The sequence below is a fragment of the Toxotes jaculatrix genome, chromosome 5 (genome assembly GCF_017976425.1).
Source record: "Toxotes jaculatrix isolate fToxJac2 chromosome 5, fToxJac2.pri, whole genome shotgun sequence".
NCBI lineage: Eukaryota > Metazoa > Chordata > Actinopteri > Toxotidae > Toxotes > Toxotes jaculatrix.
In genome coordinates, this window is record NC_054398.1 from 28,219,453 (window position 1) to 28,242,829 (window position 23,377).

Sequence of the window (23,377 nt, forward strand, 5' to 3'; positions counted from 1 at the left end):
ACACTGATGTTTCAGCAGCTGCAGCTGCTTTCAGCTTCATTCTGCTTTATTTATACTTTGGTAGCTTTAGTCCAGTGGTTCCTCTGGTATATCTGGGTAAATGTACCTGGGTAGTCTGGGTACTTAGTCCAGTATACCTGTTAAATCTGCTTTGATTTTATCCAGACATTATTTCTCCTGTCTTCAGGAGCAATGCACTGATAATTCAGTTTAACTGAGTTAAATGCCTTTTCTAACCTAATCAGTTTAACGCTAAAAAGTACAAACTATAAAGTTATTAAAGATCTGTCAGGATAATCTTGATTCTGCAGCGGAAAAAAAGAATAAATCTGAGTTAATAAGATCTCACATTTCAAGGTTAAAAGCAACCAAACATATCAAAAACTTTCATTTTCATATTAAAAACTCCACTGATAAAAATATAATATAGTTCAAAAATTAAATATAGTCCAGATCGTAGTTGAAATCATAGGTTTATTATTGGTTATTTGGGTGTGAATTGAATAAGGCACATTCACATCCACATCATCTTTAAACCTCCAAACCTGGAAATAAAAACAGATACAAAAATAATCAAGCCTTGACTTCTGACTGAGTCTGACATCCTTTCAGCTTAAATGAGCCACTGAGTTCCAGTGTGTGAGGAGACACACGGAGGAAGAGGACGGTGGAAACAAACAAAGTGGGACATACAAAGGACTGAAGCAGAGCTTCATCCTCACTTGAAACGGTCTGCAGTCACACACGTTCAGTGAGATCAGTGACATGTGGCATTAATGTGAACACGAACACTGATGGTGACAGTTATACAGTACAGTATATTTGTCTTAAATAAGGTTAAATAGCTTCTAACGTTAAAGGATCAATCTGCTGGTTCTGCATGTTTTATTTTGCTCATTAAATGATGTATGTTTTACTTTTTTGTCTCATCATGTTGATCTTGTTTAACCTTCTTATTACAGCAGCTGTATTTTAAGTGTTCATCACTGCTTTCTTAAGCACTGGGTAACAAATGTGGAACAAACATTGGGAAACAGCAGCAACTTAAAATATAAGGCTTGTAATCAGTAGGTGGAAAATATGCAGAAACAGTGGTGTGGTCCTTCAACTCGCTCTATGTGTGTGAAGAAAACACATTCTGATATTCAGGAGAAGCCGAACCTCTCTGAACACACAGCACACCATCATCCATTCATTCAGTTCATAAATAAAATCAAATGATCCCAATAAAACGTAAGTGGAGTATTACGATTTTAAACGCTGGGGAAAAAAAAAAAGAGCAAACCAGTCAAACTGTAAATCCGTTTTAAACAGTGAGACCAAGCTAACGTCTAGTATTCAAGTAAAACAAAAAACATGTTCTTCACATGACAGTTTAGTGGCTTAAAATAAAACTAAAGCAACAACATTCAAACCGCATGGAACTAAAACATGGTCAGTTTGCATCCCTTTGTCTTTCCATGAAGGCTAGAAGAAGAAAGTGCTTCAAACTCAGGTGGGAGGAGGAGAAGGAGGAGGAGGAGGAGGAGGAGGAGGAGGAGGAGGAGGAGGAGATCCAGGAGCTGCTGAGACCAAAGACCTCCACCAGAGAGGAGGAGTTTATATCACCAACAACATCCGAGCTCCAAGTCACAAATTATACAGAATCTTTTAAATCACATATTTGCTCCTGAAACAGTACAAACAGAGCACTGTGATAAACCTCAGCCTGTTCCTCGTGTGTGTGTTTTAAATCTGTTTGTATGTGTTGTGTTGTTGTGTTGGGACAGCAGGTGCATGGGAATGTGGGGGGATCAAACTTTGAGAAAATGAAATTACTAAATACATTAAGTGGCAGCTTTAAAGGGTCAATTCACCCAAATGACAAAAATACTTTATCTCTTTAGCTTCCATGGAGATCCAGTAGCTTTGGTTCAACTGTCCAGGTTCTGAGACTGAGTCTGTCTCTGTAGATTTCTGCCTCCACCTCGATGCAGTGGAGGTGAATGGAATTTAATTTGAGACGCTCACAGCACTGAAACGTGGCATTTAAAAAAAAATTCCACAACAAACAGCGTCGTCGTCACAGATCTTACTGTGAACAGTGTTTTGGGAAAAGTCCATATGAAGTGAGGCTGTCAGTGAGATTATAAAGCAGCAGATCAGCATCAGGATGTTCTACAACACACCTGAACCTGGTTAAACTTCTAACACAACACAACCAAATATATGCAGATGCACAACGCTGATGTATTACTCTGGTACATAACTTTCCAGAGTTTTAATAACCTGTCCTTAACATTATGAACCTCTGTAAAGAAGCTACTGATTCTAGACAGACAAATTAAAGTTCTTTTTTTCTTTTAAACTAAACAAATGAATTCCATTTATCTCCATTGTCTTTAGAGTGGTGGCAGAAATCTGAGATATCTCCAAACCAGGACAAATAAAACCAGGCTGCAGGACCAACTGCCACTGGAAGCAGGTCAGAAGACGTGTTCTGTGTAATGTGAGTGAACTGACTCTTTAACCTCTTATAACTGTAACCTGTACATGTGTGTGCTGTTTTTCTTTTTCACTCTGATCGGCTGCTTGTTGAATCAGATCTCACTGTGTATTATCTTCCGGGGGGGGCCAAAGCCACAGTGATGCCCACAGTCTTTATAACCCGCTTCAGTGCTTCTCTGACACCTTCAGGGTGTGTTTAGCTGCTCGGCAGGACTCCCAACAAGGTCTCCTACTACAACAAGGTTACACTGCCTCGACTCTGCACTCGTTTCTGGTGTTTGGCTGGTGTCTCTTGGATCACCTCCATCAGTCTGGACGGGGGAGTGGAGGTCAGCGGGGTGGATGGGATTGGAGTTTCCATCCTTGCTCTCTGACTGCGGGGACTCTGTGTCGACGCGAGGCTGAGTCTGGTCGTCGCATGAGTCCTCTAATGCTCCATTTACAGGCCGGAGACTTTGGCTGTTGGCGTCGGACGGCTGGTCAGACTCGTGCGAAGCAGAGCGGTTGGTGAGGATGTGTGTGGGAGGGGCTTCAAACGAATTATCAGTGTGTGACGATGCATTGGATGGTGGGGATGGTGAGGTCTCACTGCCGGTGCTGCAGTTAGAGACGTCAGTGGAGAGTGTTTCACTGATTTCAGGCTGTGTATTGTCTGTTGACGGAGTGTCACTCTCTTTTGGAGTGTATTCAGCTGTGTTGGGGGTGAGTGTACACTCCAGCTGCTCTGGTGTGCGTTCTCCAGAGTCCAGGGTGTGACAGCGACCCAGGGGCCGCTCCCTCAGCCGGGGCCTGGCATCGAGGCTTCCTGAGGGGCTGCTGACCTCCACCGTCTCCCCTCGTCTCAACCTCCTCCTGTCTGGATTCACCTGCTGGGAAAAACCAAGATCAAGTCATAAGTCTAAGATGAACATGGAGCAGAGGGTTAACGGGGCCAATTGTAAACCTCCTGTAAAGCCCCGTAAGGTGGTGACCACACACCCGACAACAGAAATGATGGATGGAGGAAAGACCACTGTGTTCCCTAAATCCTCTGTATGGTGGCCCATTTAGGACATCTCAGACTTGTTTGTCCAGAAAATCCAGGATAACTCAGGTATGATTGTGATATAAAATGAAATAATCTGATATTTCACTGATGGAAAAGGTCGTATTATTCTGCCCCTGAAGATCGTTGCACTGGTTAAACTGGTGGACTGACAGAGCGACTTTGGCGTCCCTACCCTCCAGAGTGGCTGAACACAGTCTGACATGAGGGAGTGTAATGGTACTGCACCTGACTCAGGGTTGGTGAACACCTGGGGGGAGGACCAGAGGAACCTTTCTTCATCTGCTGAATCCTAAAGTAAAGCACATTAAAACAAAGTTGAAAGAAACAGAAACATCTCCACGCGTCTTTGATGTTCTGGGTCTGGTGACGTCTACCTGCTGATGGACTGAGCCAGTTTCTGTCTCCTGCCGTTGGACTGATCCTGGAGCCTCAGACGCTGAACGAATGAATGAGCTGCAGTGACGACAAGAGACATAAAATCCTGATTAATGGCTGACACAAGAACCTGATTTCTGACCTGATGTGAAAGCGACTCATTAAAAGAGATCTGAAAATGACCAAATCCTAATTTTACCCAGAGCTCCTTTGGGCACAGAGAGGAGTTTGATTGGCTCAGCATCAGGGGACAGTCCAGACGCTTTCTGCAGAGCTCTGAGGATCTCAGTGTTCTGCAGAGGAAAACAGAAATCAGTGTGACTGCTCACAGCTGCAGCTATCCTTTCTAATCCTACTTCACTGTCTTGCTCATGGACACAGATTTTCGTGTTCGTGTCAGTTTTGGCTTTAGTCAGAGTTCAGATGGGATTAGTTTGGACAGAAGGATGCACTGCTATTACTGACATTTGTTTTCACAGCACCACACGGGTCTCCAGCAGATCAAGCTGTGCCAACTTCCTCTAATCCTTTACCCTGAAGAGAATCAGGTTACTACAGACTGCATGTGTATAAATACTCTGACTAAATTTGCCCATAAACACCTGAACCTTTTTAACATCAGATTTTAGACGTGAACCAGATATTAGATGTTTGCTTTCATCCAAAGTGTTTAACCCTGCATGCCCCAGCCTCTCCTGTCCCTGTGGTGTGTTGCAGGACCACCTTTCCACCCAGTTCATAGGCGCAGTCCAGTGGCGTCCTCTGCCTCTTGTTCCTGAGACCAGGCGAGGCTCCACCCCTCAGCAGCAGCTCCACCAACGCCTGGTGTCCGCCCCGCACCGCCTCGTGGAGAGCCGTGTTCCCCTGGAGGTTTGCTACGTTCACCAGCGCATTACTCTGCAAAAGCCGTTTTTTTCTTTATTTTTTTTATTGAAACTAATTTAATGGTTGTGCGATTTCTAAACAGCATGGACGAAAACTGGAATTATAAGGAGCTGGTTGGTCAGATTATTACTGCGGCTCTTTTGCTTCTGTCACACCACAGACAGAAAATATTATTCTGACAACATTCAGTTCAGACTTTACACGTTCACAGTTCTATGAAAACGTTAACGGGTCCGGCCGTGGTGCTGAGTCAGACGTGTGAGGGTGAGTTTACCTGTAACAGGGTGGTGACTGTCTCCAGGTTCCCACACAGACAGGCCTGTATCAGAGGGGTGTTGCCATAGTGATCCTTCTTATTCAGTTTGGCGTTGCACTCCAGCAGAAACCTCACCACCTACACACATCAAGGACGGACACACACAAACACACACTTCATCATGTGAAGGGCAATGAATACACAATCACTTTTCTTTTCCCTGCACTGCCGTCCTTTGTCCACACAGCGGTGCCAGTGAACCCGACAAAAGAAAGAATCCTATATACTACACTGTGCCCTCAAACATAAAAAAATTGTGTTATTATAAAACATTTTTGCTCTGTGCTACACTAATTTCACTCACTTCTCCCAGTTTGCTCCTGTTTTTTTTTTCCCCCTACCTGAATGTGGCTGTTCTGGCTGGCCAGGTGAAGTGGTGTGGCGCTCTGGTTGGTGCGGGCGTTGACGTTGGCTCCGTGGCGGATCAGCAGGGTGGCCAGCGGCGAGTGGCCGTGCAGGGCGGCGACGTGGAGCGGCGTGAAGCCGTCAGCGTTACAGCTGTTAACGCCCAGAGCTCCGGCCTGCAGAACAGACAACTGAAAGACACAAAGAGGACACTTTTTATTGTTTTTGTTTTATTGTCATTCCTTATTATTATTATTGTCATGCATTAGTAAACACTTCAGTTTGATTAACGTTCTTTATAAACCCTTTGTTAAATCTGTTTGTGCCTGATGAGCCGTCAGACCTTCTGGGTCGGAGCACAGTTCGGACACTGACACAGCGGGTGACAGAGCAGAGCCTCAGACCGAATTTCTCCTTCATCCTCCTCTTCCTCATCCATCCACTCCAACAGGTAACGCACCTGAAACAAACACACACAGATGAAAAGAGTCCAGACTCCTGAGAGCAGCATGTTCAGAGGGAGATGTGATGTGACTGCTGCTGTCTGACTTTGTTCTCACCATCTCCACGTCTCCATCTGCCACGGCACGCAGCAGCTTCTCCACCTGTCAGTCACACAAACACACAATTAAACGTGTCATAGTAAACTGAGCTATGACATAACTTTGACACTGATGTTTCTCGTGTCCACAACAAACACTAACCATCAAAACAAACATTTAAAATCATGTTGATCAATAAAAGAAGAAAAGAAGCTAAAGCTATAAAGAATAGCAGCGTAATAACATATGAAATATGAAAAACTGCAATAACTATGAGTCACATCTATGTGAGATCCGTCAACAGTGTCTGTGTCTCATTAGCAATCTCAGGATTTTTTTTAAAGGTTATGTTATTCAGAGAGTTTCTGATAAATGATTGCAAGTTATCCCACTGAACAGTTTTCTTTAATGCTCTTCAGTTGTGCTTCTGCTTTTCCACTGACCCTCGTGCAGTTTTGTGATTGTGATCTTCTACTTTCTGATGTCTGTGATTGTAAAGTGAACCGGTTTCGCGGTGAGAACAGGTCAGTTAGCAGTGTTTCCTGTTCTCAGCATGTCATTCTCTCCGTGCTCACCTCTCTGTGCCGGACACGTTCTGCCTCTGGTTTGGCCTCAGAACCCAGAGAGGAGGTGCTGGAGACGGAGGAGCGGCGGCTGCTGCTGCAGTCTGAGGCCAGAGGGGAGCGGCTGGGAGACTGGGAGGAGAAGAGGAGGAGGAGGAGGAGGAGGAGGAGGGGGAGGTAAAAATATGTAAAGGCAGATGCTCTAAATCAACTACAGGAGCAAAAAGGTCATTTTTGCATAAATGTATTTTCCACGCTGAGTAATAAAGATCTAAATTAAACAAAGTATGTTTGTTGTAACTGAAACCCAAACTCAGGTTTGGGTTCTGTGACCTTTGACTCTTGAAGTTTACAGGTTGCTTGTTAGGGACATGAGAGTAGATCAGACTCACGTGGACTCTGCTGCTGCTGCTGCACTGACGGCCGTTCTGAGACGACTGCAACAACATGAGGATCTACAGGAGAATAAAATAAAAACACACACGTCATGTTTCAACATCTGAAACATCTTCATCCAAATCTGACCTCGGATCGGTTTAACTGATCCGAGGTCAGATTCAGACCACACGGACTGACGTTGCCTCCTGATCCGTTCCCACGCACCAGCAGCTCAAACACCTTCTGTTCCTGGAAACAACAGCAGCTGATCAGATTAGCTGAACTGCACTGAGTGAAACACGAGAACAATGCCAGTCTGGATGGAGTGAACACAGCTTTGATTTCTTTTTTTCCCCCCTTTCATTAGCTGTGACCAGCAGCTTGTACAGTCACACTCTGTCAGTTCTCACTGTACAAACTTTACAGCTCATGTTCATTTAGCTGTTAAAGCTAAAGTTTCTCATATTACAGTAAGCACAGTAAGCTTCCTGCAGCTTTTCAGTCATTTGTTTGTGTGCTTGTTTTTTACACCAATGAACACACACTCTGTGGGAGTCACTGACCTTGGAGTTGAGCGCACACTGCAGCGGTGAGTCTTTGCTCTTGTTGAGGATGTTGGTGCTCGCTCCGTTCTCCAGCAGCACCTGGATGATTCCTTCGTAGCCCCACCGGGCCGCCATGTGCAGCGCCGTGTCGCCTTTATCGTTCTGCAGGTCCAGGCGGCACGCTTGGACGTCGTAGTAAATCAAGGCCTTCACACACTGACACACAAGAGAGTGACATGTGCAGTTGACAGTACAGCTTAGTGTTTAAAGGTAAAAAAAAAAAGATAAAATCAAAAGTCACCAAACAAAACAAAATGATGTCAAGAACAGGAAAAAGTGAAAAACAGAAAAGCAGGAAATCATCACACCTGAGAAGCTGAGAATTAGCAAATATTGGTTATTTTTAATAATCAATATGTTATAAACCATTAATTTGTTGACCATTCCAGAGGCTCCAAACCTTACTGGGACAGAAAATAATAAAAAAATGAAATTGTGTTTTTCCTTTTTCAGGCTTTTCTCTTTGGTGCTTTGGGTCAAATAAAGTCCAGTTTTACTTCTTCAGGCTTCTTAGATGTTGAACCGCTTCTCAATTTATAGTCAGACATCCCATAATGAGGCGCGACCTGTACTTTGTGTTAAAGGTTGAGTACCACTGGCTTGAAGAGACAGTCTGCGTTTGACTCACGTCTTCGTGTCCATACATGCAGGCGAGGTGCAGCGGTGTGTTCCCGTTGTTGTCCTGAGCGTCTGTGTTTGCCTTGTAGTGCAGCAGGAGCAGCTGAAAGACAGAAAGTACGTCATTCATTTTCATCCTCTAAACTCCTCTCCTTCTAAAACCTGGAGCCTTCGTTACCCGCTTTAACTACTGCTGTCACATTTAATACATCGACCCGAGTCAATATTTATTACTGTATAATCCACTAAGGTTATCACTGTACAAATATTACATTAGCATATATTATATTACATTATATTAAGATTCTCAGTGATAAGAGGAACTGCAGTGTGTTGGGAGTCAGTCTTGCACACATACATCACCACAGCACATTAAACACTGTCCAACACAAAACTGTAAAAATGTTTTATTTTAGTTTGTTGTACAGTTTGTTCCTCACTGCCTCTTTGTTATCTAAAAATAAGATAAAAAATATTTTTTTATGTTCTTCTTGCTCCTGTTTCTTCCTGTGCAGCTGTAACACCTGAGATTCATGTCTCACACTGTAGCTGCATCATCATCTTTATTTTACCGTTTAATGTGTTTTATTTTATGTTTGTGTGTTTTTTGATTATTACTGTAAACAAATGCTGTTCTTTGTGAGTGTGTGTGTTCACCGTAACACCCTGGTATCCCCGTTGGCAGGCCAGGTGCAGCGGCGTGAGGGCGTGGTAGTCTGTGGCGTTGACCGGGGCTCCTTTACACACTAGCACGTCTATCAGCTGGGCCTGACCTGCAGCACACACACACACACACACACACACACACACACACACACACACACACACACACAGGTTGGTTTATCAGGTTTACACAGTAAAACACACACACACACACACACACACAGTTGAAGAAGCTCATGTATTTTAGCAGCTGCTCACCACAGATGGCAGCGACATGCAGCGGAGTGTAACCTCGATCATCTCTGGAGAACGGCGTGACGATGGACGGGTCGTTCAGCCGCCTGCGACACAGAGCCAAAACGCAGTCAGTCAGGCTACAGCAGAGCTTAATGTCCGAACAGTTTATTTAGACAGACAAGAAAAAACTGACTGGCGATCTCAGTTACTGTCACGAGTGCTCAGGGGAATGAACATATAAAGAAATCTTAACTGATCTTTAAGGAATAATCTTTGTAAAGGTTCTGATGACGGTGTCAGATACAAGCTGAGTCACATGCTCTTCAAGTTCATAAAATGCTATAAAATCACACCCTCTGCTCACTTTTCTCAGTGGGATGTCAAATATTTAAATTAATTAATTAAATGCAATGTCCCTTCTGGGCCACTGTAGATGATTCTTAACAGTTTACAGTTTATAGATTGAAAGTGGTTTAAATGTCACAAAGCAAGTGTAAATGCTGATAATCCAGTTTTACAGTTCAGTTAAAGGAAGCAAAACAGCCGAAATACCCTGTGAGAGTCTGAGTGTGTGTGTGTGTGTGTGTGTGTGTGTGTGTGTGTGTGTGTGTGTGTGTGTGTGTGTGTGTGCAGGCTGAAGTAGGAAGTGAAATCAGCTCATGGCGTTTTTTTTTTTTAATGTGATCAAAACTCTGATGCAACAAAAATGGAAAAAGGGGAAATGAATCTTGGGTAGAAATAAGAGTAGAAAAGAAAACAGAAGTTGGAGGGTTTCCTGGAAAAATGTGTGTGTGAGTTTTAAAACACTGTGGTGCAGACATTTCTGCATCGTGATGACATGTTGGGTGGCCCCCACTTACTCAAGGGCCTGCTTTACGGTTAAGAATTTAGAGTTACGGTTCTATGGTTTTAGGGTTTAGGTGAGGATCAGGTTTTAGTTTAGGGTCGGTGTCGTGATAGATCAGTGTGTGTGTGTGTGTGGGTGCTGACCCGGACAGCTGGAGGTCACAGAGGTCACAGGAGCAGAGGGGGTGACACATCCTAACGTCCTCGTCGCTCTCTCCTTCACTCAGCAGACGTTCAACCTCAGCCTCGTTTCCGTTTGCTATGTGCTACATGACACACACACGATAAATGAATACAATCTCATATCAGGCTTGCAGAGTGGTTTCCTGCAGTTTTCCCAGGTAAACGATGAGCGGTGGTTTGGTTTCCTCACCTCAAACAGACAGTGGATGGGCGTGGCCGCGCTCTGAGTCAACAGCCTCATCCTCTCTTTGAACAACGCCTTGTCGTTCAGCTCACCTGAGCCCTGAAGGTACAGAAACAACAAACCATCAGCGCCACTGAGTTCTGCTGAGATACAGCACTGTGATACGTGTGTGTGTGTGTCTCTCACAGAGTGCGTGTCCTGCAGCTTCCCCAGGTTGATGTACTCCACCGCAGCCTCGAAGGTGCTCAGACAGTAGCTGAGCTCGTCTTTACTGGAGTGGCTGAAGCAGAAGTTCCTGATGTAGCTCAGGTTGGCCATCCTGAAACAAAACAGCATGAAGACTGAGACGCCTGATGGGAAACATTCCCTCCACCTGCTGTAACTGTTCAGCACAGGTCCAGGTTATGTTCTGATGTTAAACATCAACAAGTGTTTGAGACTGAGAACCATGAGACTTGTTTTCCCTTCCTCATGTTTTACCCTGATCATCATCTTTAGCAGTTTCATTCCTGTAGCTGTGTAAACTGGGACGGAAACTAAAGCAGTTTCCCAGAAGGCAGAGACATAAATGAGATGAGACAGTTTTCAACTGGACTGTCTCGCTTCAGTTTCCCTGCATATGACAGGCTGATGACAGGCTGGAGTGATGCTTTCACGTTTACACACATGACATTCAGCCTTTGTGTCCCTTCCCAACAAGCCACGGGGTCAGAGACTCCTCCTCACAGCTCACCAGTTGGGGATTTCCGTCTTCACCAGCAGATAGAGGGTGACAGAGAGCAGGTCGTCTGCGCTTACGGCCTCAATGCTGACTGCGGGGAAGAGCACATGTCCTGTCAGGTGAAAGGCTGAAAACACAACAAACGCACAAAACTAACACTTATTTTACACCCAGCCACCCTGCATTCATCCTGCAGTGTCGCCATGACGCCGCCCGACAGCCTCTCGCTCTGTCCCAACCAAATGACTAAATTGGCTGCTTGACAAACATTAATTAGGAGCGGATCGTACCACTCTGCAGACTGACAGCGGGGTTGTTGTGGGGCAATAAGCCTGGATTTATTCGTTAGCGGCCCGACAGGGCATGGATTGTCCTGTGTGCTGATCTGATTACAGACAGTGAAAGGACACTCAGAGATCACGCAGAGTTCAATGTGCCTGTCCCAGCAAGGTGCCTGACAAAATACTGGATGGTACCAAACATTAGTCTTTGATCAGCTACATCAAAAGGAAAAGTCCACAGTCATTATTAACATGTCCCAGTGACAGAAGATAAAATGGAGATAAAGAGACGCAGCAGTCTCATTTTCAGGCTGTTGGACATAAATGTGATTTCCTTTGAGTGAGGACATTTAAAGCTATTAGATTTACAAATTTCCATGTTTTTCCTGCTTGTTCCTCAGGTTGTTTTTAGGAAATTTCTTCTCTGCTGGAATGACCCTGTTTGGCTCGTCAGTTGAGCTCAGGGCTGCACAATTTACCTTATATTACCTGTGATCACATATTTGACTTCCACAGTGAATTAAGCTTGATCAGATGCAACACTATGAGTTTTGGTGCAGATACTTTTTGGGTCACTTTCTTTGATAAATACAAACACGGTTTTCTCTTTGACAAGAAAAAGCCAATGCTCTAAAATGATGTCTGGACACAAGCAGCCAGTACAAGTTCTGGGCACATTTCAGTCAAACGTTGATAGCAAAAAAAAAACCCAAAAAAACAAAAAACGCTTTATCATTTAATTGTAACTGGAGCAGCTGCGAATCAGTTTCCAGAACAGTGAAGACTTATGGTGGATTCAGCTTCAAACAGCACAGGAAAGCATTTTCAGCAGAACCCCGCTACAACACAGGCTTCAGAGGTGTTAAGGTACGAGTCACGACAACGGACAGCTGAGAAATATTTCACTTTATGCAAATGATAAGCGCAGGAGCGACACATCTGACAAAAGCTAAATTTAAGCTTCGGTCTTCAGATTCATTCAGTTTAACAAATTCAATTCAGCTTCGAACTAAACCACATTTAATCAGCAAAACATCATGAGGATCATAGTTCTGATCCTAAGATGATTAGAAAACTGAAGAACGTGGAGATTAGGCTCACACACACACACACTGCGTACCGGTGCGTCTGGGGGTCTGGGTGGCGGTCACGGTGACTCTGCGCAGGCAGAGCAGTTTGAGGAGTGGGGAGGTCTGCTGGTTGAGCTGACTCAGCTCTCTCTTTGCCCGAGACAAGTTTATGCTGCAAGAAAACGAAAAAAAAGAGTTACAACATGTAAATTAACCTGTTAAAGATACTGTGGAGATTCAGAAAGTCACATTTAGTCTAAGAGCTTTAATACTGCCTCACAAGAAGTTTAGACAAATTCAAAAGGAACAAAACTGAGCACTGTGGATGAAAATAAGCTCATGGAACAAGTGGCCAACAGGATATGGACTGGCCTTGTCCTGTTCAGGGTTAATCTGTAACTTCATTAGAAGGTTTTAGGACAATAAACTGACCCGTGTTTAGTGATTGTTTATAAGTCACTCATGTTTAATCTCAGGTAACAACAAAAACTGTTTTAAGATGAGTCTTCGGCCACACAGATAAAGTTTCTTCAGTGGGTAAACGCCCTGCAGCTGCACCGCGTCTGACTGACCTGAACTCAGGTTTGACTCCCAGGTCTTTCTGCTGCAGCTCCTGAAGACTCCTGGTGGTTTTGTTGAAAGCGGCGTCCTGTTGACGAGGGGCAGAAAAAACATGAGAGCAGCTCTGTAACAATCACCATCAGTCTGGAGACGTTACTATCATTACACCAACATCAAAACACTCCAAGTGCATCAACTGGTTTTTTTCTGAGTGTTTTCAAAAGCTCCAGTTATTCACAGGAAGTAGATACCTCCCCCCCAAAAAAACCCCCCAACAAAACAAAGCCAGAAGTACAGAGAACATCACTAACACCTGCAAAATATTCCAATAATTCAGAAGTCTGTTCTTTGACGTGTGAAGCAGAGGTTCTTATCACTGAGTGTTGGAGGTGTGGTGGAGCAGGGAGAGCTCAGACCCACCTGGCTGGCTTCAAGCGTTCCCACAAAGTTAAAGATGAAATCATGGATACCATGATGAACATATATCTGGGAAAAGAAAAACAACAAAAAAACATTTTAGTTTACAACACTGTTCTAAGAAAACAAAGCCAGAGTGGTGTCACACAACTATGTTGGTACAAAACATTTGATTTGGTGACTTTGATTTAGCAGAACACAACTGAATTACTGCTGAATGAATGGAAAGCCTGTAGCATCTGTTGGTGATTTTTTAGCTGAATCGTTTTTTCCTGGTTTCAGTGGCTCTTACACCTGTGAATCCAGGTATTCTACCCACTGTTTACAGGAGGTTTATGTGTAAGCCACCTGTGAATCTCACTGTCAGGTGACTAGTGAACAGTCCTGCTTCTGATGAGCAAAATGAGCGACGATGCTCGGCTCCTTAACCCGTCTGTGGGTGTTAATGTGGCCATCCATGTGGCACAACAAGTTTGGTCATGTCCCACGATCCTGAGGTGTTATGAGGCTTTTGTGAGTTGACGCCGTGGGTTTCACAAACAAACTTGAGCTTTATGCTTCTCTCCAGAAACTAGAACGTGAAGGTGACTTAGAATGAGTGAAGTTACCTCCACCGCCTGTTTGAGAAGAGCCATCTGAAGCTCCTGCTTCGCCAGAAGTTTCTGCAGAAAACAAAAGACCCCATTGATCAGAGCAGCAAACGCAGGGAAATGCATTAGTCACTGCACAGGATGTGATGCAACTGCTCGTATTACTGTGAACAGGCAGAAAATTGAGCAGAGACACAGACGGGGCTGAATGAAGACGACTACGTCAGAGATGATCTTGTTAGACTCCAGAGGGTTTAACAAGACATTCCGGTGTCCTGTGGAGTCATTGCTGACATGCTGCTTGTGTCCCAGTTCAGGAGCCAGATCACTGACAGAGGACGCAGATCCTGAAGGCTCCCGAAGATGTGGCTTTTTCACAAATGACCCTATTTATTTCTCCTGCACACAATTCTGATGCATCTGAGCTCTGACAACGAACCTGAGCTGTCACAGAGCTTAAAATGTCCAGGTTTCCTACCAACATGTCTGATGGTTGATGATTATCAAAGAGTAAATCACTGGTGAAGTGGGACAATTTTCATAATAACCAAGCTTCCAGTCAAAGCTGTGAAACTTCAAACTGAAGCACATGATAAAGCACTGACCCACTGTGTGACTGGCTAATAGTAAATAAGTCCATGTCACTATTGTTTATTTGTGATGGAAAACATGTAGAGGCATCCTGTTTTACATCCTGCAGTGGCTCCTTCACTGGTTCACATGATGTGCCAGAACAAACAGTGATTTATGACCAAACGAAGAGAAAAAGCAGGTAAATTCAACATTAACATTAACTTATTGCTCCATTAAAACACAGTTACAGTTTTTTTTCTGAGCACTTCTCATCCACAGTGGTTTAGAAGCTGAGCTACTTCTGAGCCAACATGAGTAAGAAGTCCTTAATGCACTCAGAGGATTGTGTGATACGATCAAAGACACCAGGACAGCGATTGAGTGGGTTCCGTGGTTTTTGTTCCCTCTGTCAGGAACAAGCGTCCAATTGGATCCGCTTTGGCAACCAATTATGTTTCCAGTGTAGAAAGTTCTCCCCCAGCACTTTCCACTAACTCCATCAGTCTCCACAGCATCAGACTAACAGCTGATCCAGGTGTTACTCACCAGGCGAGAGTCTCTCAACAGACACTGAAGACATTTAGTGTAGAGACCGTTCACAGAGTCCTGAGCGGAGAGAAAACAGGAGCGCTGTCAGTTTTCTAATGACTCTTTACAACCTTTCACCCTCTAAAAACCCAAGTTAAATTATTACCACTGCCATTAAAAGGAAATAATTAAACCCTTATATGGTTTAGTTCATTTAAAAAAAAAATCAAGTATGAACCAATTTTCTCCACAAATCTTTTGTCTGTGTTGACTTTGATCAGTAAAAACAACATTTTAATTTCTATCTCTCCTCAATAGAAACTGTATTCAAATTTATGAATAAAGAACTGATGAAGGAATGAAGTGAGAAAAAAGATGAAGAGGTGAGGAAGAGGAAGGAAGGAAACAGTGGCAGAGGAGAACAAACTGTTAGCAGAAGGAAGGAAAACATGAAGGGAAGAAGTTGGCCATAGGGAAAAAGAGTGAAAGGAAAAGGAGACTTCAGAGTTCATCCTACTATGTGGTGTCGGAGTCCCTTCCTCTCCTGCTCCTTGAAGGCCTGACAGAAGCCCTGGATGAACCTGTCCAGTTTCTGGGCGTGGCGGCCCAGAAACTCCCTGACGTCCTCCACGGTCCTTAGGCAGTAGGGGGGCGGCAGGATGAGCTCGGTGGGGTTCTGGTCCACCTCAAAGGGCCGGGAGATGCACAGGATGCTGTAGCTCTGCTCCTGGTCATTGTAAAAGGTTTCTTCAAACAGGATTGGGACTGATACCGGAGCCGGGAAGCCAGATCCCAACAGGACCTGCCTGTCCTGGATCCTGACCTCCTGAAATACACAAAAAGACCAAAAGGTACAGGACAGTGTTTTTATATTTTTTTTATGTCACATTGACGACAAAATGAAAATAATGTAGGAAAATCATCACATTTGTGACCAGTAACTAAACATTGGAAATTCACAATAATCCCAGAATCTGGATTTTGAAGGAAATGGAGCAGATGTAATGATGTCAAGGTAAGTGAACTGTTTCAGATGGGTGGACTAAATCAAAACAATAAAAAAATACATGAGGAATGTAAACAGAATCATTTACTTAACATGTTGACTGAACAATCATCCAGTCAACGTGTTAGGAGGCCGTGAATAAACGCACAACTGTGTGCTGGCTCACTGACATTAGTCAATAATGTTATTAGTTCCAACTGTGCTTTTTCTGCTGTGACAAGTCAGAATGTGAAACAGGGCTTTGTTCATTGTCCAGACTTTGAAGCAGCTCTGATAAACTGCATCATGTGTTTCAGAATTTATCCCAAAAATATTAGGCAACAAAATTCATGCATATTTTTGGGACTCTGTGCTTTAAGTGATTCTGATGGAGACAGGAGACAAACCTTTCCATCCGCAGTCTGGTATCCCTCCTCCGCAGGCTGCAGGACATAGCTGTCGAACTGAGAGTCTGAATAGCTGCTGACGGTCAAACTTCCACAACAGGGAACAAGGACCTGCAGGTTTTAAGTAACAAGAGACAAAACGATGATACTTTTACCAGGTTGTTTTTAATCATCTACAAACTTGCAGTTAACTTGACTGATCCAAAACGAAATCATCCAATTTTCCTGATTTGTTTCCTGCTGAGATGTTAAACAGCAGCAAACTCTTTCTGTGACTGGAAGCTCTGATTTTGTCCAGACCAGAAACCACAGGAAGAGCAGATGTTGTGCACTTCACAAAATCCTTACACAACATCAGTTCAATGAGACATAAAGCCACTGCGACAGTCACCACACACTCCAGGAGCAAAGAGCGTGACATAAAACACCTCCACAGAGAGACGTTTTGAAAATACAGCGTAAATACTGCGTACTTATGGACTGGAAAACGATTTTGAAGGTTTTGTCGATTCTGTCATAGTCAAGCTTTTTTCATTATTGATTGATTATCATCTAGAATGTTGGGCTACTAATATATACTGTTGTTTGTTCATGTGTTTAAATTCATTTGTTCACTTGTTTACAGAACAGTGACGACTCTTCTCTTTGCATAAATCAGATCTGTTCCCATTGTCTGAATATGATGTAGTCTACTGTAATTAAATAATTCTATTTATTAGCTACATCACAGATGAGCTTCCCCTCGGGGCCTTTTGATTCCAGCCCAGTGACTGATATGGAACTTACACCACCAGGCTGATCTGAGAACATGGGAGCCTTCGCAGTCTGCATCTTAGCTTAAACAACAACACTGTGCATTACAATGGTCTACATGAGAGGAGACAAAGCAAGGGATAAAGCTGGATGTTATCAGCATAACAATAATAAGAGAAACAGCCAAACTTACATATAATATGTGCTAAAGGGAGACTATAGAGGGAGAATCAGACTGGACCCAGGACAGTTCCCTGTGGAACTCCACAGGTTTATTTATAGGGTCATAGGAAGGATCTAAAAATGTGGTCACAATCAGTAAAACCTGTGAAACCCTGATGCTGTACAGATGTAGTGTATGCATCATGTTTTGTGTTCTGTGTGGAATAACTGATCTTTAAAGTCAGCAGCCTGCTGTGACATGGTTATTATACGCTATAATCTAGTTAGATGCATTTTCCTGTTTTCTGCTGTTATTTTTATGGCGTTCCGATCATCTGAGTTTCCAGAGGAGTCCTGATGAGTCAGAGCTGCTGCTGGCCTGTGTTCAGACATCTGATTCTTATCTGTTCGGGTTTCAAGCATCTTGACCAGCAGCAACACGTGTTTGAGAGAGTGATTCTGCATTTGTTCAGGTCATTTGATATTTGTCAGTTTTCACTGCGGTTGCACTTTCTTGCAGGCTGGGTTTTTAGAGTTTCATCAATCACACCATCAAACCCAGTTTTACCTCAACAAAAGTTCATCTAATGCTGACTCTCATTTGATCACCTTCTCCACCTTAAATGTGAACTGAGAAATGCAGCGAGAGCACGGTGTTGGCTGATGGAGGAAGCTTCTCAAAGAGTGCTAAAACCACAAAGAAACCTTGGTGAACTGACAGCTCAACCCGCTTTTAAGACAGGATGTGGTCTGACAGCTAAACACTAAGCTTTGCTGATCTAAAACACTGGTGAGGAGTCAGATCCAGGCTGGAGAGGGGAAAACAGACTGATTCAGCGACTGGTACTCTGCGAGAGGAGGAAGTGATCAGTGAAAGCTGCTGTAGAGTTTAAGAGAAACTGGCAGATATTTGTGGTCTGTTCACACCTGCCATGTTTCAGTCTCTGTTGTTCTGCTGTGTTTTCTTGTCAGTGTATTTTTTCTGTCTCTGCTCGCAGCAAAATAACTTCACAGTCTGTTTTCTTCCAGAAGGACTCTGGTGCTTCTCGTTTTACTTAAAAAACTGAGTGTAAAATTAAAAGCTGAAAACATCACAACATGTTTTACATTTGGCTGAGATGGAAAAGTTTATCAGTAAAAGCAAAACGTGACAAAGTAAAATTGAAACAGACAATAAAACGTCACTCGTCACTTCCAGAGAGGAAAACATCAGATGTGTGTGAAGCAATGACGATGACTCGAACCTTCCTCCCATTCACACACGAAACTAACAGAAATGTCAGGTTTCCATTATGTTCACATGGTTTTCCATCGTCTGAGCTTTAACTGAGAATCAGCCCCACCAACTGTTTTAGATCAACAAACCAACTCCTAATGTTTGCATTACAGTTGTAGATGAAAATGGGAATTTATCTGCATTTCCTTTGTTCACAAATGTAATGCAATGTTCACGATGAAGAACTGCTGAAATAATTCCTGCGTGTTCTTGATTCTACTTTTTGTAGAATCAATTTTCTTCATTCACCGCACAACTCTTCTCCAGTATCGTGCTTTAATGTTTTCAGCTAACTTGCCTTCATCAGGGTGGTGGTGAATCCTTGACATACACACATACAGGTTGGCTGTTAACAAGTTGTAGAATCAAACCAACTAAACGGAGATTGACAGCTGTGACTCACAATGCCGTGGAGCTCTGCCACTCGGCTGCAGAGGTCCGGTCTCTGCTTCTCCAAAGCCAAGTAGAAAGGATTCTTCAGGATGTTCTCATCATATACAGCCATAAGGAGCTGTAAGTCTGGATCCTGGAGAGGAGAGAGAACAATGAGATCGTCATGATTAAAGCTTCAAAAAGGTGCTGTTTGGGAGGAGAGGAGATTCAGAGGTGAGCTAGTTTTTGGTTTATAAATTACTTGACCTCGTTCAAAGATGTTGTCCAGTAATTCTGGTGAAATCACAACAAACTACAGTGGAAGTTGCAGAGCTAGAAAAATTGTCTTCAGCACATTTTGGTGAAACCTTTGAAACCAAAGTACATACAGATACTTTATAGATAAAACGTCCAAAGTTCTGAATCCTACAAGTTGCTATAGAGCCGTTATGAAGACAGTTGTCCCTGTGTTTGAGAACACAGCATCTGGGATCAGATCTGGCTGCTGTTTGAAGTTCAGTGAGTAATTCATCTTGAAAAAACTATTTTAGTCAGAAGGAAGAAAATAATTACACAACCACAAAAATGTATGGCTTAAAACTATAAATAGATATTAGATAGATAATAATGGATAAATGAGGACAGTGACTTCTGAGTCCAAACAAAAATGTGGAAAGATTGGACATGTGTCAAGAATTGGGTTATAGCCGATTACTGACGTTTGAGAAGAGGAAAACAAAGCTCCAAAACAGATCTTGTGATTCCTTAATATCTCTAAATTTATGCCCCAAGGCAAAGCAAAATAAAATTCTTAATTAACCTCTATGTTTGAATCAGCAGCTGAAACGGAGGCCACCAGAACAAGACCAGACTGCTTGAATAACCGTTTTGACGGACGTTTATTTTTCCATGTTCTCCCAACCTGTGGAGTCTAATACTTTCAGAACTGCATTCACTGTACCGGCTAACTGCTCTACTGCGGACCAACAGAGCCGTCTTCACCGTGTGGAAAGGTCCTACTGTACAACAACCCTGATCCCTCATCAGCTTCCCACCCACGAACACTGACTGTGTCTGTTTGAACACACAACCAAGCTGAAGGTACCACACCCATGGATCAAACCCAGGTCCTTGCAGTGGTGGGTGAGAACACGGGTACCCTGTGGAGCTACCATCTTACCGAAAACATCACATTTACATTCAGTGTATCTCAAGAAAAATACCTGAGTGTTTCCTTGACATCTTACAAACATATTGAATGCATTTCCTTCCAAATAAAACATTACAAAGTCAATTTTTTGAATAATTTGAAACCCGCATTGTTTACATCCGTGTTTGCCAGCTTACAGCCTCCTTCGCTCCTGCATCTACATTTCCCCTGATCTACACCTAAGGATGTAGATTAGGGGAAATGTGTGATCAGTCAGATGTCACTGGCCTCAGGTCGAGCTGTAAAACCTCACACAGAACACAGCTCATCTGAATAAATGAAAAAGGAAAACAAATGTTGGATCGATCGACAATGGACAGAAATAAAGAGGGGCATACGTATGGAATCTAATTCAAGCCAGCACAACAGTTCAGGTACACCTTTCTGCCTTTACAAAGCTTATCCGGTTTTTGTTAAAACTTTTCAAGGTGTTACTAAATTTATGTGTATGGAAATCCATCCAATAGTTGTCAAGGTATTTCAGTCTGATCCAAAGTGGTGGAAGCAGACCAGCATTCCCTTCCCTAGAGCACTGCGACCAGCATACCGAAAAACAAACTACATTTAACACTCTGACCTACTCTCTTTCTTAACCCTCAGCCAACAAACCTTAGTCTACATGAGCCAAATTTAATCAACAAAATGCTTCAAAATACTTCATTCATCAGGGAACAGTTAAGCAAGTAAACAACACAACAAAGTTTAAACCATCCGTTTTGGGGCTTCGAGGATCTAAAAAAGATCTGATCTGATCTAACAGTCGTAACAGCCACTGAACTGTCTGCTCCTCTGTCCATTCATTCATCAGGGTCACTGACCATCCATAGGCTGCTCACCTCGCCCCCCTGCTCAGGGATCAGCTTCATCCTCCCTCAGCTCCAGTACAGACAAACTGGGAACCAGTTTAGCAGATCAGAGACAGACTCCCCATCTGAGTGGTCCCATGTCAGGCGGCTCAGCTGGGATGAAACTGAGGAATGAGTCACGTGACCCTCGGGGTCCTCGTGACCTCTCAGGCTTGAAGCTACCAGCGTATTCAGTGGTGCAGAAGAATGTCCATCCCCTCCGGCCCGACACACAGCATTACATCCCACACTTAGATTACAGTCATTCAGCTGACGTCTTAGCCTGAGGCTTATAATGTGTGTGAACGGCGGGAGAATTATTTCACCATCAGCAGAACAAACAACCAGCAGTAAGGAGATTAAAGTTCACCCACCACGATCATATTTTTCTGATCACAGCAGAGCTGAAACCCCTCACTTTGAATTTTAAATAACCTATCACAACTTCCAGATCAAGAATACACTACTCAAAACCACAAATTTAAGGTCAGTGATGTGTGTATATTCACGCTCCCTCTATAACCTAGAACAATGATCCACATAAGAGTGAGGGCTAAGTATGATTCCTTTTCTGATTTTAAAACTATATTTTAGTCTACTGATTACTGCAGCCACAGACCATGGATCGATCAAGTGATCAGGTAAAAAAAGATGCATTAGAAAATAACCAGGGGGCTGAAGACAGACTCTTTTTTTAATATTACAGTGAGCAGATGGCAGGAGAGATCAGATGACCTGGGTGAAATGAAAGAAGACACCGCTTCTGCCTTTTTGTTCCTCAAGATCAATAAAAATCTTTCAGGACCTGAACAGTAAAACCACAGCTAAGAGGATTCCCAGCTCAAAAGTGACCATCACATCACATACTTCTCCTCAGGGCTGCACACGTGATGCAGCCTGAGCATACATACCATAACCATCCAGATCACTTCTGAGTAAGACTGAGAGCTGAGACATAACAAGAAGCTATTGTGACCAGCCACCTCTGCCCCATAAATAAGTTTAACCTTATCAGACTCTGATCTCTGAATCAGACAGTCAGGTGTGAAGGCATTTAACTGAAGCACAGTGCAGGGCTATCAATCAGAAAACTAAAGTCAACTGACTTTCAACACAAGGATGTGTCAAGTTAAAGCACCACTGTAACCACATTAAATATTTTTTTTTCTTTTGTGAGTAGAAAAATCAAACCAAACTGGCACTTAAATATATTGCTTACGGACACCAGTACAAAGCGTTTTAGTTTGAAGATGCATTCGGAAAGTAAACCGTCTTTCTAAATGAATATGAATTTAATAAAAGCTCAGTTGTTTTAGCTTTGAGACACTGCTTGATCCCTCCATGTACGGTGTAATTAAATGGAAATGGAGAAGAAACAATCGTCTATGACCTTTGTTTCTCTTATAGAAAACACCTAATAGTCTTTGGCGATTTTAGGGGATGTATAATAAAAAAGGTCTTCAACTACGTTCTTCAAGTACGCAGCTCTCTGGTATACAGAATGCAGCGTTAATTCGGAGGTTTTTCTCAACGTTAAATTACACATTTTTTAAATGGAGATTGGTGTGGCGTTATCCTTAACCTGGGGCTTGGTTTTAGGATTAGCGGTGTAGATAGACTTAAATGCGGTTTCCTTGGCGTACATTACAGGTGGCAAGAGAGGTTTTGGATTATTTTGCTAAACTGGCTGCTATACAACGTTAGCCGTTTGGTCGCATTTATGAATTCAGATATTTTGGGGCTTTAACGTGACTCATCCTCAGAACTGAGGACCGGAAGTTTTAAAAATTAGCCTGCTAGCTACAAACAACAACGTCGTTTAACCAGCCAAGAGTATAAAGCGTAGGTTAGCAGTTAGCATTAGCTCTGCTGGCAGCAGCGGTCCGTATTAGGGTAAATAATGTTAGCTTATTAACATGTTAGCAGGACCAACTCGTAACATGAAAATCTGCCAACAGGAGCAATGATTAGTAAGATTAATATTTTACCGGTTATCAGCGGATCCCTCAGGTCATCCAGCCTTTGGCATGGCACTGATACCCGCCTACAGCAGCCTGTCAAGAGCTGTTTACTGGGATCAGCTGGTTAGACACAGGCAGTCAGTACCTTAGCTCTTGGCCACCGGTTTGTCGAACTTCATAGAGGAAACACGTAAAATAAGCCGTCAGAAGCGGAACGCGTGTTGCATCAAATCGTACCCAATAACAAGTCTTACTATTCGCCAAATGAAACTGAGACTGATTCATACGTGTAGTAACACGTTGGGCCCTAGTTTCTTGTTAACTTCAAGTGACCCAGACAGATGCATCTAAAACACACTGGTTCACACTGCCCTCTACAGACCAGCACAG

At 43.2% G+C, this 23,377-nt stretch overlaps 1 protein-coding gene across 3 annotated transcripts; it reads right to left on the reverse strand.

The window, feature by feature from the left end:
• Window positions 1–454: 454 nt before the first annotated feature.
• ankrd27 (ankyrin repeat domain 27 (VPS9 domain)) lies at window positions 455–23,319 on the reverse strand. Of its 3 annotated transcripts, none has more exons than XM_041038413.1 (28): window positions 23,015–23,319; window positions 19,003–19,125; window positions 16,409–16,519; window positions 15,534–15,842; window positions 15,035–15,094; window positions 13,934–13,987; window positions 13,329–13,394; window positions 12,920–12,996; window positions 12,398–12,519; window positions 11,009–11,087; window positions 10,462–10,594; window positions 10,282–10,374; window positions 10,053–10,174; window positions 9,084–9,166; window positions 8,820–8,935; window positions 8,173–8,265; window positions 7,503–7,700; window positions 6,954–7,016; window positions 6,574–6,693; window positions 6,017–6,061; window positions 5,800–5,916; window positions 5,453–5,647; window positions 5,070–5,189; window positions 4,634–4,807; window positions 4,110–4,203; window positions 3,910–3,988; window positions 3,761–3,824; window positions 455–3,356 (listed from the first exon to the last, which is right to left on the reverse strand). In XM_041038413.1, the coding sequence occupies exons 2-28, from the start codon at window positions 19,102–19,104 to the stop codon at window positions 2,673–2,675; spliced, it is 3,573 nt and encodes a 1,190-aa protein (XP_040894347.1). In that variant the 5' UTR covers window positions 19,105–19,125; window positions 23,015–23,319; the 3' UTR covers window positions 455–2,672. The 3 variants fall into 3 exon arrangements, with proteins under 3 accessions (XP_040894347.1, XP_040894346.1, XP_040894344.1); XM_041038412.1 differs by lacking the exon at window positions 23,015–23,319 and adding an exon at window positions 21,018–21,138 and having other exon boundaries at window positions 455–3,353; XM_041038410.1 differs by lacking the exon at window positions 23,015–23,319 and adding an exon at window positions 21,018–21,138.
• Between the last annotated feature and the right edge of the window lie 58 nt (window positions 23,320–23,377).